This window comes from Gigantopelta aegis, chromosome 13 (genome assembly GCF_016097555.1).
Source record: "Gigantopelta aegis isolate Gae_Host chromosome 13, Gae_host_genome, whole genome shotgun sequence".
Lineage (NCBI taxonomy): Eukaryota > Metazoa > Mollusca > Gastropoda > Neomphalida > Peltospiridae > Gigantopelta > Gigantopelta aegis.
The window spans coordinates 29,301,563-29,318,345 of NC_054711.1; the positions used below are offsets into that span (position 1 = coordinate 29,301,563).

The following is a 16,783-nucleotide window of genomic DNA, read 5'->3' on the forward strand; positions in this document are numbered from 1 at the left end:
GTATATTAAACGTGTTTCTGATCGTTCTAATATTTGTACTAGGTTAAATTTCATGTTATTTCCTAAAATGTAGTTTTTTCGTACATACGAAATTATTTGAAGACAAAATCCAGTTTGGGCTTCTTACAAATATTAAGACGACCAGAAACACATTAAATATACAGACACCGATACTGTAAACAAGAAAATATATTTAATACACAAGTTTAATCGTAGAAATATTTTATTAGTCGGAAACATCTTACAATGCAGCAAACTCAGGAATGTCCCTTTAAGTAACACAACAGATGACAAACTTAAACACTGTATCAGTGTGATAGTGATAAAGTCATGAATTACAGGGTTTTTTTAAAACAATAAGTACTGTTCCGTTATTTCCACAAATCATGATCTTTAGGCAGTACCCTGCTTTCAACGTTATGACTCCGACGCCATATAACCGTAAATAAAATGTGTTGAGTGCGTCGTTAAATAAAACATTTCCTTTTTTTTCAACTTTATGACCCACATTAGACATGGCAACTTCGAAAGACTGGATAGTAGGTTACTTAGAGATGAAAGGGTTAATATTAAAGAAAAAAGCTAATCAAATGTTTTCACCTCTCTTAAATGTACATGTGTTATGTTTTTGTTTTTTTATTATGTTCTGTACCTAATTCTTTTTTGTTAGAAAGCCTGCACATTTTGTACATACATGGTTAAACTTGGATGGATGGATGAATGGATGGATGGATGAATGAATGAATGCATAGGCCAGTCAGGCATGTCTGGATCACATATGATTGCCCTTACGCCATTTAGTGGCATTCATATGGGTGAACAGATGGATGGATGGACAAAATGATGACAGATTTAGTGTAATCCGACCTCATAACTCCCGTACTGTTTTAATGGTATTACCAGAGATGGATTGTTGGTCGGCTGGCATACAGAAAGACCTTTTCTTCTCTGATTAATACTAATGCTAGCTACTAAAGTAAAGTTTGTTTTATTTAACGACGCCGCTAGAGCACATTGATTTTTAATCTTATCATCGGCTATTGGACGTCAAACATATGGTCATTCTGACACTGTTTTTAGAGGAAACCCGCTGTCGCCACATAGGCTACTCTTTTTTATGACAGGCAGCAAGGGATCTTTTATTTGCGCTTCCCACAGGCAGGATAGCACAAACCATGGCCTTTGTTGAACCAGTTATGGATCACTGGTCGGTGCAAGTGGTTTACACCTACCCATTGAGCCTTGCGGAGCACTCACTCAGGGTTTGGAGTCGGTATCTGGATTAAAAATCCCATGCCTCGACTGGGATCCGAACCCAGTACCTACCAGCCTGTAGACCGATGGCCTGCCACGACGCCACCGAGGCCGGTGCTAGCTACTAATGCATGGGATTGTCGTCTATTAGGCCTGCATCCCGTTAACGTGATTCCACACATGATTTCTTATGCACAATACCCCCCCAATGTTATGTGCATTTTTATGTCTGCATTTTCGCAAGTCGATTCCTGTAGACCCGGGTTTCAGAATTGTTATAAAAATGCATTAGCCGTGGGATCAGTGATTTAAAAGATTTACTAGCCATGATTAAAATTCACTAGCCCTACTTTAAGTAAATACAATTTTACTGATAGGAATAATCCGATAAGAGCTTAAAACCCCTTAGATTTGAGGGGAGGAAGCGGCAGGATATTCACTTTTACAAAAATATTCACTAGTCATCGGGCATGGCGATGGTAGTTATTTACTAGCCCAACATTGAATATCACTAGCCATGGCAGCGAGGCTGCCATAATCTAGAAGCCTTGTATAGACATTTTACTTATTATATCAGCCCCAAGTTCAGCCAATGAACATTTGGCTAATGTTCGCGAACTATTTGATTGGTTTCCGACATGGCTATTTGGTTTACTATAGAAGTTTTTTTCTGCTCGATCTTGCAGAATTAAGCCCAGGTACTTGCAGTCAACACCGTATGTGTCCTCAAAATTCTCACTCCAGCCAGTGGACCATGACTGGTACATCAAAGGCCGTGGTATGTACTACCCTGTCTGTGAGATGGTGCATATAAAAGATACCTTGCTGCTAATCGAAAAGAGTAGCCCATGAAGTGGCGACAGCGGATTTCCTCTCTCAATATCTGTGTGGTCCTTAACCATATGTCTGACACCATTAATACAATGTGTTGAGTGCGTTGTTAAATAAAACATTTCTTTCTTTCTTCTTCCTCCTCAAAATGTCTTTGATGTGTTGGCGATTATAATTTTATTTCTTGCCCACTGGACATGGTTATCCAGCTTTTGCATGGTGTTAGAAGACTGTCTGACCCTAGGGCTAGATAAATCTGTTCGTTCTGAGAGCTAGATGATTTCTACATACTGTCACATCCATGGGCGTATTTTACCCAGATAAAAACTGCCCGAATTTCCCCCACTGTTTTGCCCGAATTTGGGGGGGCAATTGCCCCCCCGGCTTGTACGCCCATGGTCACATCATAACTCATGTTTTATGACGATTGACATCATAACTCATGTTTTTGTCAGAATGCTGTTTGCCATTTAACGTTGTATCATGGTTTTAAAAATGTTTAAACAAATTGATATTTTCAACTTTATATGTATTGGTAAGTTGTTACATTTTTATGTCCTTGCATAACGTGGACTATATTTTTCCACGTATGATTAAAGGAATTTGTAGGTGAAATGTTTATGAATCATTCTATAATAAACAAACAGTAGCTTACAAAATTAATGTTTTGTTACTGTAATTAAATGGGCGAAAAAAAAGAATCAATCACCATTGTGGAGTATACTGTATAGTTATGGCAATTCCAAAACTTCGGCCCTCACAAAAAACATTTTGTCCCTTGGGTTGGAATTGCCGTAACTATACCTCACAACGGTGATTGATTCTATTATTCTGTTATCACTACAGTGCACATTATAAAGTAGAGGATTCTCTTCATGAAAGTTTGTTAACATGTAAGCTTCACAACTCTCTTTTTTCTCCAATATCGTTGGCCATATGTGTACAATGTGGATGTGGATGCTTACGGAAATGTGTATATGAAAAAGGTACTGCGTATATGTGTTTTGTCATTAAATTTGTGTGTGAAATTGTGTTAGTGAAAAGCAGCTAATAAGCTTCTTTTTTTAAAAGTTTTTGCTTTAAAAAAAAAGGATTATTTTTTTTCTTCCTGATTTATCACTTATGACTATGTAATCGTAATTAAATTATAAACAGAACACTAATAAAAACAAAAACAAAAAAAATCCCTTTGGGATGAAAGAGACTGCAGAGTTGACAAATAAGGGGAAATTCTTGATCTGAATTTTAAGGAGTATAAAGAAACCGAACAGGAAAGATTAAATATTATGTACCAAAATTTCATTAACAAGTGGAACATCATGACTGTTGCTTGTTGTTTTAAGACAATATTTTTGCCATGTGACTGCCTTCTATGTAGATTAATCACATGTACATTGATACAAAACACTGCTAATATTTCCTTCGTGTAATTATGTACAGTGTAAACTTGTTTTAATGCATCAGGGTTTGTGTTCCAGTTTATCATATTGTGTAAATGTTATTTATAATAAACTATTGTTTATTGATTGTTCGGGTTGCAGTTTTTTTAAGGTAGTACTAAACCAAATAACTTCCGGCTGGGTCAAGTTCAAGGTGCACCCAACTTTTGACAGAAGTGAACAGAGTCCTGTATTGGTGATAAATGTGAGTGTGTTAGTTGTTAAAAAAAATAGTTTCATCTGGGCAAAAAAAAAATGCAATTTTATTTCATCTAGTACCACTGTGTCAAGTAGCCTTGTGCTTAAAACATGTCTGGGGTACCTGTGGAAAAAAAAAAGTACTCGAATTTTGTGCAGAACTAGGGTAGTCATAGGCGCTACCTGTTCTCAGAGATGAGCAGCTTGACCCCCCAATTTTTTCTGATTCACTTTAAGGTTGAGGGGTGGTAGAATTTATATCCGTAGCGTTTCTGTCAACTGAAAAGAGTAGCCTATGAAGTGGCGACAGCGGGGGTTTCCTCTCTCAATATCTGCGGTCCTTAACTATATGTTTGATGCCATATAACCATACATAAAATGTGTTGAGTGCGTCGTTAAATAAAACATTTCTTTCTTTTCTGTCGATTGATACGCTGCATGTAGGAGTTTTAGCCACATGTGTTACTATTGTTGTGAATGGGATGTGATTTGGTAGTATACACCCTAATGAAAAAGTGCTCCATAACTGGTTCATCACAGGGTGTAGTAGTATTACACCTACCCAATAAGTCGTTACAACACGCTCTGGGTGGGAACCCAGTACCTGTCGGTCTCATGTCCAATGGCGTTAACCATGACACCCCCAAGGCCGGTGTCATTGGTGTAAAAATATATACCTGGTAATTAATTAAAGGGACATTCCTGAGTTTGCTGCATTGTAAGATGTTTGCGACTAATAAAATATTTCTACGATTAAACTTGCATATTAAATATATTTTCTTGTTTAGAGTATCGGTGTCTATTATATTCAATGTGTTTCTGGTCATCTTAATATTTGTAAGAAGCCCAAACTGGATTTTGTCTTCAAATAATTTCGTACGTACGAAAAAACCATATTTCAGGAAATAAAATGAAGACAAAAAGGGCACCATAACATTGTGAAAAGGCACTATTGAAAAATTACACACGGTTCACATGGACCATAATATAATAGTGCTACAACAGGGACGCTGGCAGACGTATTCTACAGTGTTCTATACATTGACAGAATAAATAAATTTGTAAAAAACCTAAAAATCCTAAATAAAAGGGGCACTTCTCAAATTTGAGAGGGGGGGGGGGGGGGTCCGGACACCTTGGAAACCCCCCCCCCCCCTAGATCCGCCCCAGCCTTCGTGTACCGTGAAATATTTACGGAGTAAAAACAGCTGTGGCATTGATTATTTCTGCAAATACTATTATCCATTATTTTATGTGTTAAAAAGTTGTTATGCAGTATATGCCAGAGGTTGAAACTAATACAGAGTAGGCCTCTCACGTTTATATCAATCATTACATGACGCCAGTAAGCCTAAGGCCGTAATTCGACGGTTTGTGAATCAAATTTAGTTTGAGCGACGATTCACTGAACTTTGCATTTCACTTTAACGATTCAGTTTTGATGTTCGCTCAAAATGTGTTTGAAACCGAGTGATTTTAGCATGTGAAATTGTTTCTCATATTGCCAGTTCATTGTAAACTAGGGGGGGCGAGACGTAACCCAGTGGTAAAGCGTTCGCTTCATGCGCGGTCGGTTTGGGATCGACCCCGTCGGTGGGCCCATTGGGCTATTTTTCGCTCCAGCCAGTGCACCACGATTGGTACACCAACGGTTGTGGTATGTGCTATCCTGTCTATGGGTTGGTGCATATAAAAGATCCCTTGCTGCTAATCGAAAAAGTATCCCACGAAGTGGCGACAGCAGGTTTCCTCCCTCGATATCTGTGTGGTCCTTAACCATATGTCCGACGCCATATAACCGTAAATAAAATGTACTGAGTGCGTTGTTAAATAAAATATTTCATTCATTGTAAAGTGGTGTGAGCATAGTTCATTATAAGCCTCTAACATTTGAACCCATATGCCATTGTGTAACGGTCTGAGCGTTATAAAGTCCTATTCTGTTTATGTTTTTACGTGCTCCACAATTTAATATCACCCCTATTAGGCCAAACAGAATAATATGTGTGGTTCCGATTACATAAAACACAAGTTTGTTTTGTTTAACGACACCACTAGAGCACATTGATTTATTCATCATCGGCTATTGGATGTCAAACATTTAGTAATTTTGACATGTAGTCTTAGAGAGAAAACCCGCTACATGTTCCCATTAGTAGCTAGTGATCTTTTATATGCACTATCCCACAGTCATGATAGCACATACGACGGCCTTTGATATACCAGTCGTGGTGCACTGGCTGGAAAAAAGAAATAGTCCAATGGGCCCAACGACAGGGATCGATCCTAGACCGACATCACATCAGGCGAGCGCTTTACCGCTGGGCTATTGGGGGGGAGGGGTGGAGAGTTGTATGGTCTAGCGTTACAGGGGGAGGGACGGTACCTAATTTTGACAAAAATAAAGTTACGTAATATTTGAAAAATAGGGGAGGTAGGGAGGGAGGTAGGTAGGTAGGTAGGCATGCTCAGTTTATTTAGGGTAGGAAGACATTGTTTCAATCTGATTGAAATCATCTGTACTGAATATTGTGCAATAGATTTGCTGCATTGTAAGATGTATTCGATCAACAAAATATTTCTACGATTCAACTTACATATTAAATATATTTTCTTGTTTAGAATATCAGTGTCTGTATATTCAATGTGTTTCTGGTCGTTTTAATATTTGTAAGAAGCCCAGACTGGATTTTGTGTTCAAATAATTTCGTACGTATGAAAAAAAAAAAAAAATAAGGGAAATAAAATGAAATTTAACCTAGTAAAAATATTAGAACGATCAGAAACACGTTTAATATACAGCCACTAACATTTTATGCAGAAAAAAATATTTGATATGTAATTGCAATCGTTAAAAAGTCTCTGTTAGTCGATAACATCTTAAACATTGCAGCAAACTCAGGAATGTCCCTTTAAAGGTATCATCGTAGTCCTTTCATCTACGTCATACTATCTACCTCCTTTACGAAAACTAGTTGGTGTATATCCTCTGTGTTAAATAGCTAATTATTATCATAACAAAATTATACCACGTCATGATGGGTATCAAAATGTTCAGAATGATGATATTAATTCAATTTTATTATATGATTCGAGTTACCAACGTCCAATAATCAAGATATAATGTAAAACGCTCTTAATTTATAACTACTTACGTGTTATGCTTTCTTATCAGCAAATTTCACTCCCAAGAAACTTAGAAATGTGATATCGTTTATTGGCATACTAAATACATAACAAAACATAACATATATACAACACGATTTTAAAATACCTGGCAGGTTTATTAAATGCATAACATAAAAATGCAACACATAACAATACAACTACATATCGTATTAAGATCCCAATTATAGAGATAATGTCCATGATAGTTACACGCACACACACACAGAGAGAGAGAGAGAGAGAGAGAGAGAGAGAGATTTACCGACGCACTCAACACATTTTATTTACGGTTATATGGCGTCAGACATATGGTTTAGGACCACACAATTAAGAGAGGAAACCTGTCTGTGGGATGGTGCATACAAAAGATTCCTTGCTGCTATTCAAAAAGAGTAGCCGATGAAGTGGTGACAGTGGGTTTCCTCTCTCAATATCTGCGTGGTCCTCAACCATATAACCGTAAATAAAATGTGATGAGTGCGTCGTTAAATAAAACATTTCCTTCCTTCTCTCAACTACGGAACTCGCACAGGCGCATTGTGAATGTGAAATAAAAGTTAAAGGAAAGGTTAAGTAAGGTATGTGGCCTGGAAGGCATATTCAACGATATTTAATGTACATTATTGCTTCATACCAACAAGTACATTGGTATATTTAATTAATACAACAACAATGTGCCGGTTATTGTATAATAGTGTTTTGTTTAATCGGCTATTACTTTAGATGCCAAACGTTTGGTTATTTTTTACTTGTAGTGCAGAGCGGAATCTCGCTACATTTTTCCATTAGTAGAAAAAGATCTTTCATGCACACTTTCCACACACAGGACAGCACATACCACGGCCTTTGATATACCAGTCGTGAGGCACTGGTTGTGACGGGGGAAAACCCATTCAGATAACGTGTCCACTGAAGTGGTTTGATCCGAAGTCCCAAGCGCCTCAGACGAGCGCTCTACCGACTGAGAGAGACCCCGCCCGAATGTAATATAGTTCTACTGTTGAATACCAAATTTTACAAATATTTCATTGCCTTCGAGTCACGTGTTTCACATAACTGATGATCAAATTTTAACTCTGCTTAATTGGGCATTCGTTTTCATGAATGTCCAGGTTTACTAAAGGTCAAGATAATGTGAAAATTGTCATGTCAATAGATGCCGTAGGTGCAAATTCTGTATATTTGTCTGGATCTATTTATTGTAAATTTATAATAAAGTTTGTTTTGTTTAACGACACCACTAGAGCATTTTTTTTTTAACTCATCGGCTACTGGATGTCAAACATTTGGTAATTCTGACAGTCTTAGAGAAAAAAACCATCTACCTTTTTTTTCATTAGTAGCAAGGGACCTTTTATATGCACCATCTTACAGGCAGATGAGTACATACCACGGCCTTCTTACAGGCAGGTGAGTACATACCACGGCCTTTGATATACCAAGCTGGAAAGAGAAACGGCCCAATGGGCCCACCGATGGAGATCGATCCTAGATCGGCCGCCCATCAGGCGTGTATAGACGTTTTGACTGTTGGTATAATATAATATATATTAACATGTCCTCGTACGGCGCAAATTTCATTTGTCTCTAATACGTATGCGAATACGTACACGTAATCCGGATTTGCGTAGAGTGGTCGAATACGTATATACGTAATCCGTATTTGTATAGAGTGATCGAATACGCATACGCACAAGCGTACAGAGATGCATACATGGAACCCATCAACCTATTTGCTCAGAAAGCGAAAATGGAACTTGCGCCTAATGCTTCTTCGGTTTTTATGTTTTTATTCCATGAATTTGTATTAACAATATGATTATGTAATAAGAAAAAAAATCATTTAGGTATAATTTTGGAACATAAAAATAGTTTACGAATTCTGGAATGTAATATTACAGTACCGGTGTGCACACATCTCAATTAAAACCCTAATACCACCCTACGGTGGATTTGGAGGGGTCTATTGAGACGGACACCATCCCTGGAAACGTCGACTCCGTCCCTGATTAAAACTGATATACGTAAGTTTATAACCGTCATTTCATTCTGTGTGGACTGTTATTAATTTATTAAATTAAGATGAATTTACGAAAATTGATGACCAACTGTTTTGTCTTAAACATCCACCCCCTCCCAAAAACATGCTGGATCTACCCTGACACAGACCGACACACACGTCTAAAACTCTGTCCTTTCATTCCTTGTGGATTGTTTGTTGCGCTTTGTTCGTTTTGCACGGATTTGAGAAAGAATGTCGTAGGCTTCCTGGATTTCTATGAATTTCTTCTGTGCTTCTGCTTTCGCTTCCAGGTCTTTGTGTCGGTCAGGGTGCCACTTGCGTGACAGTTCGCGGTAACGTTTTGTTATCTCCTCTTGTGTGGCGCTGTGATCCAACTCGAGAACCTGTAACCAAGCAAAGAAAGGAATATGTGCTTTATGGCCGTTTTTTAAAACCACTGAACCCACCAGAAGACAAAACAATTGCTGTTTGTCGATTAACATAATGTTATTACGACACATGGTATTGAGACGAAGTATGTAAGAAGTAACACAAGGAAGGAAGGAAATGTTGTATTTAACGACGCACTCAGCACATTTTATTTACGGTTATATGGCGTCGGACATAAGGTTAAGGACCACACAGATATTGAGGGAGGAAACCCGATGTCGCCACTTCATGGGCTACTCTTTTCAATTAGCAGCAAGGGATCTTTAATATGCATCATCCCATAGACAGGACAGCACATACCACGGCTTTTGATGTACCAGTCGTGGTGCACTGGCTAGAGCTAGAAATATCCCAATGGGTCCACTGACGGAGATCGATCACAAACCGACCGCGCATTAAGCGAGCGCATTGTCACTGGACTACGTCTTGCCCCTAGACACAAGGAGTGCGGTTTCCAGGATTTCTGCCAGAGGGTAAAATGGGTATGGCGCCAAAACACAAATTTGTTTGCAGATTTATTTATTTTTTTAAATTAACCTTTTCACAAAATTAATGACTCTTATCATTACTGTAGGATTTCCTTAACCCTAACCCTAAACCTAACCCATTTTCTTTCTGGGGGACAGCGGGTGCATGCAGTACACACATTGTAAATATTCAATTCCATAGCAGCAAGGGATCTTTTGTATGTACCATCCCACGGACAGGTATCCTCTCTCAATAATTGTGTGGTCCGCCACATCATGGGCTACTCTTTTAAATTAGCAACAAGGGATATTTTATATGCACCATCCCACAGACAAGTTAGTACATAGGACAGCCTTTGTTACACCAGCTGTGGAACACTGGCTGGAACGAGAAATAGCCCAATGGGCCCACCGCTGGCGGTCGATAGTAAACCGACAGCGCATCAGACGAACGCATTACCACAGGGCTAAATACGTCCCGCCCCATCCAATGAGATCAACTCTTACCTTCTAAGCAGGGTCGGGACATAGCCCAGTGGTAAAGCGCTCGCCTGATGCCTATTGTGTCTTTTCTCATTCCAGCCAGTGCACCACTACTGGTATATCACAGGCCGTGGTATGTGTTATCATGTTTGTCGGATGGTGCATATAAAAGATCCCTTACTACTAATGGAAAAACATAGCGCGTTTCCTCACTAAGACACTTAGCCCTGTGTTACAGCGTTCACCTGATGCGCTGTCGGTTTAGTATCGATCCCCATCAGTCGGCCCATTGGGCTATTTGTCGTTCCAGTATGATTAATAAATCAATGTGCAAACATTTCCTCTCTGAGACTATATGTCAAAATTACCAAATGTTTGACACCCAACAGCCGATGATTAATAAATCAATGTGCTCTAGTGGTGTCGTTAAACAAAACAAACTTGTCTCTACCTTGTAAGCATTAGCCTCTCCGGCTGGATCTAACGCCGACATGATTTCTTCCCAGATCTTGTGCCAGCCATTAGCTTGGTAATAATTGTACAGACGATGGAATTGTTCTTTGGTGTCCGACCAGACTGGCGACTTGAAGAAATTCTGTATAGCTTCTCGCAGTGGGACGGTCTCTCCGTCCTTAACCGTCACCGTCGCGTTAAAATAGATCGTGGAGGTCAGGAGCAGAAGGTAGATTATGCCGCAGCAAGATAAAACTGTCAGTCGTTTGCAGAGTCCCTTGCGTGGCGGCGGCTCCGATCTGCCCTTCTTCCCCCACCAGTTTGTAAAGAGGACAGCCAGTAGTGGGCTGGAGGCAATGCTGTCATTGCTGTAGAATAACCATGGCAACGCGGAAAATGAACCTATCAGAGGCCACGTCCATGAACATTTGTGGCGTCCAACGTATTTACAAACAAGATTTGTACCGATGAACAGCAAACAAAAAGTGACATTTTAGGATGAAATTTAAAAAAAAAAGTGAAAGACATTTTAGTTGACATGAACGATGGTACAGACGTGCACTATTACAAAAAGTGAAAGACATTTTAGTTGACATGAACGATGGTACAGACGTGCACTATTACAAAAAGCTAGAATGGACGTGCACTATTACAAAAAGTGACTATGTAGGCATGGGGTACAGGTGCACTATTACAAAAAGTGAAAGACATTTTAGTTGGAACGATGGTAGAAAAGCACTATTACAAAAAGTGAAAGACATTTTAGTTGACATGAACGATGGTACAGACGTGCACTATTACAAAAAGCTAGAATGACTATGTAGGCAGGGGTGGGGGGAGGGGGTCGAGGGTCAGAATCTCCCTTGCTCAAAGCTAATTTTATTTGTTTTTAAATTATAATTTCCGGTGGTGCATCACAACTCCTATAAACGTCGCTGACCACAGTCTAAAGTTTCAGTTTGTTTTGTTTAACAACAACACTAAAGCACATTGATTTATTAATCACCGGCTATTCGATGTCAAACATTTGGTCATTTTGACATATATCCTCGTTTAATCGAAAACCGTACGACTAAGAAGAAATGGCTGGTGCGCATGCTCAGTCATGTCAGGCTATCAATTTAACGACATTAATGTTTACCTTGTTCAATTTAGAAATAAAATGTATAAAAAGGTAAGTGCATAGTCACATGTTATCTCTGTTCGATCAAGAATTGCACCAGGTGGTAAGAAAACGTCATTTTAAAAGCATTATCGAAAACCGATAGACAGGAAACCCGCTATATTGTTTCACTATTATCTTTTATATCTTTTATATTCACTATCCCACAGACAGGATAGCACATACCACGGCCTTTGAATATACCAGTCGTGGTGCACTTGCTGGAACGAGAAATGACCTAACGGGCCCACTGACGAGGATGGATCCTACATCAACAGCGCATCTGGCGGGCGCTTTACCACTGGGCTACGCCCCCCTCCTACCCCCCCCCCCCCGACCACAGGCACGACCCCCTCATGCACATAAGCGTACGAGGCAGGGGGTACGGGTGGACAACTGCCCCCCCCCCCCCCCACCCCCACCCCCTCCAGTGCTGGAGCAAAACCTCAAGGTCGGGCAGATATGATACAGATATGCGGGAATAAATGTGCTAAACTGAGATCTTTTTACCATGTATTTCTATCATTCTACCTTCAAATTTTCATTTAATTCGGGCAAAACCCAGCCTACCCCCTACACAAATGGGAGCCCGTATGCCTATGCACGATCAAAAATGGGTAACGCAAAATTAAATTATTATTTGCTTGATGAATACGCGAACGAAACTGTCGTTCTCGTAATTTTCAGAGGTCTGGGTAAAAGAAACCGAGTCGGCACTTTACACAGACATTACTTTCATATGAAAGTGAAACGGCATACCGTAAAACATATATTTATTGCGCCGTGATAATGCAGTGGTTAACATTAAAATAATGGTATACAGTTTCTAACTAACGTGACAAAAACAAAGAGAGAAAAAAGATAAACAATGTTTTATAATTAATTAGTGTGAACAAAAAGACCTGCTACTATGCATACTGTTTCAATATATATTATTTGATCGTTTCGCGTATATGTATATACTAAGACAAAACAAGTTTAGTCATGTAATAAAAAATACTTAAATAAATAATAAAAAAACCTCATAACTTTCATTATGAAATCAAACACTACATTTTATTGATGCATCATTTGTCAGTTTAAGTAACAGAAGATTTCCAAAATAAAATAAAATATGAAACTTTGTCACGATTGAAAGGAGCTTACGTTTGAAATACAATGCAGTAGTGACACATTGCTAAACGCTTTTGTCTTCGTATAGTTGAAGGTTTACGGTAATAGGCCTACTTGCTATTTGGTTACAACACGTTAAGTGTCTTCGTCCGTTTTAATCCCACTCATGACTAAAACGGTAAACTAGAACACAGTGCAGTAGTGACACATTGCTAAACGCTTAATGTTGTCTTCGCGAGATGAAAAGGTTTAAGAATAATTACTTGCTTTCGGGACAATTAAGCGTCTTCGCCGTTTAATCCCAATCTCCAGAATATTAAAACGGTAAACTAGTATTCACTTACTGGCATGCTAAAGTATTAATTGCCGCCCAAGTGTTTCCCCCACCCCTTAAGAAAGCCAAATACACGCTCCTGCTCCGCATTGTATTCATTTAATATAGCATGGTCCTCGATCTCACCCCGGAAATGTTAAATGCACGGCCACGCAGTGGCGAGGTCAGTTAACTTGGTGGTTTCCTTGAAAATACCGGGGTAAGGCGTGCCTGAACCATTTGGACATGTTGTTACTTTAAAAGAGTTCCCAATTCCCTATACCAGGCGTGTGTAAGTTAAGGGGTAAGTTTTGTCGAAATACCCCTCCCTAAAGCAAATTGATTTGCTTTAAAAAAAAAAAAATAAGCCTCGAATCCCTATACCAAACTGTGTCCCAGTGGTGAGTTTCGGGGTTCACACAGGCGCATCCCTAGCCCGCAAATTTTCTCTTTTTTTTAAATATATTTTCTGGGGGAGCAGACTCGAACCCCTATAAACATTGGACGAAATACGCCAGTTAAGACCAAATGTCCGTGCTAGCTCTATTACAGTCAGAGTACTAAAATCCGGGCACAGGCGCATGTATACTGCATTATTATACAACGCAACTAATACATACAGTTTGGCATACTTTACTATATTAATTTTGGTGGGAACATCTTTTGGTGGAAACAGCTAAAATTATGCTCAAAGATTTTTTTGACTTATTACACCAGTACTACTATACGCTGAAATCATTTATATTTATATTCTCCGAGTATTGCAAACGTCCCTAAGGAACGTTACAAACCCTGTAACCTACGTTACGTCATAATTCGGGTAATATGTGCATGTTTACTGAAATCCGTTCCTAATCAATCGCCTGGAGTACATGAGAAGAGTGATTTATCGTTCGCCTACCGGCCTCGGTGGTGTCGTAGTTAATCCATTGGACATAATGTTGCTAGGTACTGAGTTCGCAGCCCAGTACCGGCTCCCACCCAGAGCGAGTTTTAACGACTCAATGGATAGGTGTAGGACCACTACACCCTCTTTCTCTCACTAACCACTAACTGCTGGTTAACTAACACTGTCCTGGACAGATAGCTTAAGTGTGTGCCCAGGACAGCGTCCTTGGATATTACTTGGATATAAGCACGAACATCAGTTAAAATGAAATGAAAATGTGTAATATGTGTATGCTTTACTAAAATCCGTTCCTATGGAACGCTAATTGCTCACCTGGAGTTTAAGAGGCGAGTGACTTATCGTTCGCCTAATATTTTTGAACGTGGAAATCTGAATGATTGGACCAAACAGAAATGTGTAGTTCCGATTATATAAATCAGAGAAATTTGGGTAGGTACTACTAGTAGGTAGGCTCAAATGTTTCTTCTTTTAATTTTCTTTCTTCTTCTTCTTCTTCTTCTCTCTCTCTCTCTCTCTCCTCTTTTTTTTTTTTTTTTTTATTGTTTTATTGTACTATTGTATAAAGTTTGTTTTTTAAAGTCTGAAATATTTTATATTAAGATATATGTAGCGAGACAGCAATGCATTTCAAGCTTTATATTATGTAGCCCTCCTATGCCGTTGCTGAACGGCCAGAGTGTAAATAAATTCTGTTCTGTTCATTATGCTCCACCCATTCGTGAGTCAAATATATATATATATGGTTATACAATAATATCCGCCGGACTGGATTTTCCCAGTTGCGGTGACCGCAGCTAGGTTTTCCCCACACCACACGACTAAGCCACGTATCAGAACATTAGTACACGTTCTCGTAATATTGATATGGTTAATCGTCATGAAGGAAACGCCAGATGTTAAATATCACACAGAAGTCATGCACCTTATCTTTTAATATCTATGATAGCTGCATGCAGGGCCTACTTTAGGCGGACGGGTGCGGTTTTAGGTTTTAAACACAACGTAAACCATGATTGGTATATCAAAGGCCATGGTAGGCCTATATACTATCTTGTCTGTGAGATGGTGCATATAAAAAACCTTGCTACTAATGGAAAAATGTAGTGGGTTTCCGCTCTAAGACTATGTTAAAATTACCAAATGTTTTTTGGCATCCAATAGACGATAATTAATAAATCAATGTGCTCTAGTGGTGTCGTTAATCAAACACTAATTTCCTTTACTCCAAAACAAAGGAATATTTGTTTAATGACACCTCAGCACATTTTAATATATGGTTATTTGTTTAATAAGAGGGGGTTGGGGGAGAGAGGGGAAGATATACAAAGGGAGAGAGGGGTTTGGGAGTGGGCGGGGAACGCCTTCCGCTACCCACTCCCAGGCCTAATCTTACCGAAAAGCAGCAACATATGATTAAGTAGTTTACTCCACATTCCGCTAACTTGCTACCCGAATTTCAGTGAAATTTGCAGTGGGGGACCTGGCTATAACAACCACCAAGTTGGGGACTACGCACACGTATGCAGTGCTATTATGGCTTTATGGACACCAACCTGCTTCCAGCTTCAACCAAAAATCACAAACATACGGCCCCACCTCTTTTCAGCAATGTCAATGCGCGGCGCCGTAACCTGTATTTAACGGGCACTCGTTACTAAAGGAATTTCCTTAATGTCCGTTAAAGACAGGTTTCACTGTTAAAAGGTTGTAAGCCTATACTAACCCACAGCAGCTCCTATTGGTGGCAGGAAAAACACGACCCACTTTATTCCGTCAAGCTGGGCATACTCCTCCGGAATCGACAGACGAAACAGGTAGGAAAAAATACTCCCCATAACCAACTGCCCTGAAAAGCGAACCGTGCTGCAGTTTGGAACATGTGGAACAGTTTTCTGTTTTTTCTCCTCCAGATGTACAGCATCCCTTTCCGGGCCATTTTTTTGTGCACCTGCTACCGTCCTCTTTTGAGTCCGATTCTCTGTTGTTGGAACATGTGGAACAGTTTTCTGTTTTTTCTCCTCCAGATGTACAGCATCCCCTTCCGGGACATTTTTTTGTGCATCTGCTACCGTCCTGTTTCGAGTCCGACTCTCTGTTGTTGAACGGGTTACGATTCCATCTCCCGAAATTTGGTTTTGGTTAGGCCTACTACGAGTCTCGGCATTGCCATTAATAACCTGACCTCGTTCCTTTTTCTTTTTATAAAATTCTTCGTCCTCGTTGCATTCTTGGACATAGTCGGGTATCCGCCAGATGTCCCTTATCCATCCGAGACCGAAAAGTCCACCCAAGGTGGCCCACCATACGAATGCATGCCTGTCTCGTTTCAAATAAAAATGATGAACTCCAAGCCACCCTAAGAAAAACCAGAGAACGTAAGTCACAGTTTGGTTGGCCATTATGGCGACGTTTCTGAAAGAAAAGTTCGAGAAGACAGACCGCGCACAGCAGACGACAGAACACTCGGAACAAGTGTTTATTTCAAGTCGGTGGTAGATCGCGCGAGGAAAACCTGGTCTAAAAATAGATTAATCTGACGT

At 39.6% G+C, this 16,783-nt stretch overlaps 1 protein-coding gene across 1 annotated transcript; it reads right to left on the reverse strand.

The window, feature by feature from the left end:
• Positions 1 to 8,263: 8,263 nt before the first annotated feature.
• Positions 8,264 to 16,764, reverse strand: LOC121387250 (dnaJ homolog subfamily C member 22-like). The gene is made up of 3 exons (XM_041518274.1): positions 15,967 to 16,764; positions 10,744 to 11,225; positions 8,264 to 9,296 (listed from the first exon to the last, which is right to left on the reverse strand). Exons 1-3 carry the CDS (start codon positions 16,640 to 16,642, stop codon positions 9,072 to 9,074), a joined length of 1,383 nt encoding a protein of 460 aa, XP_041374208.1. The 5' UTR covers positions 16,643 to 16,764; the 3' UTR covers positions 8,264 to 9,071.
• Positions 16,765 to 16,783: the final 19 nt, after the last annotated feature.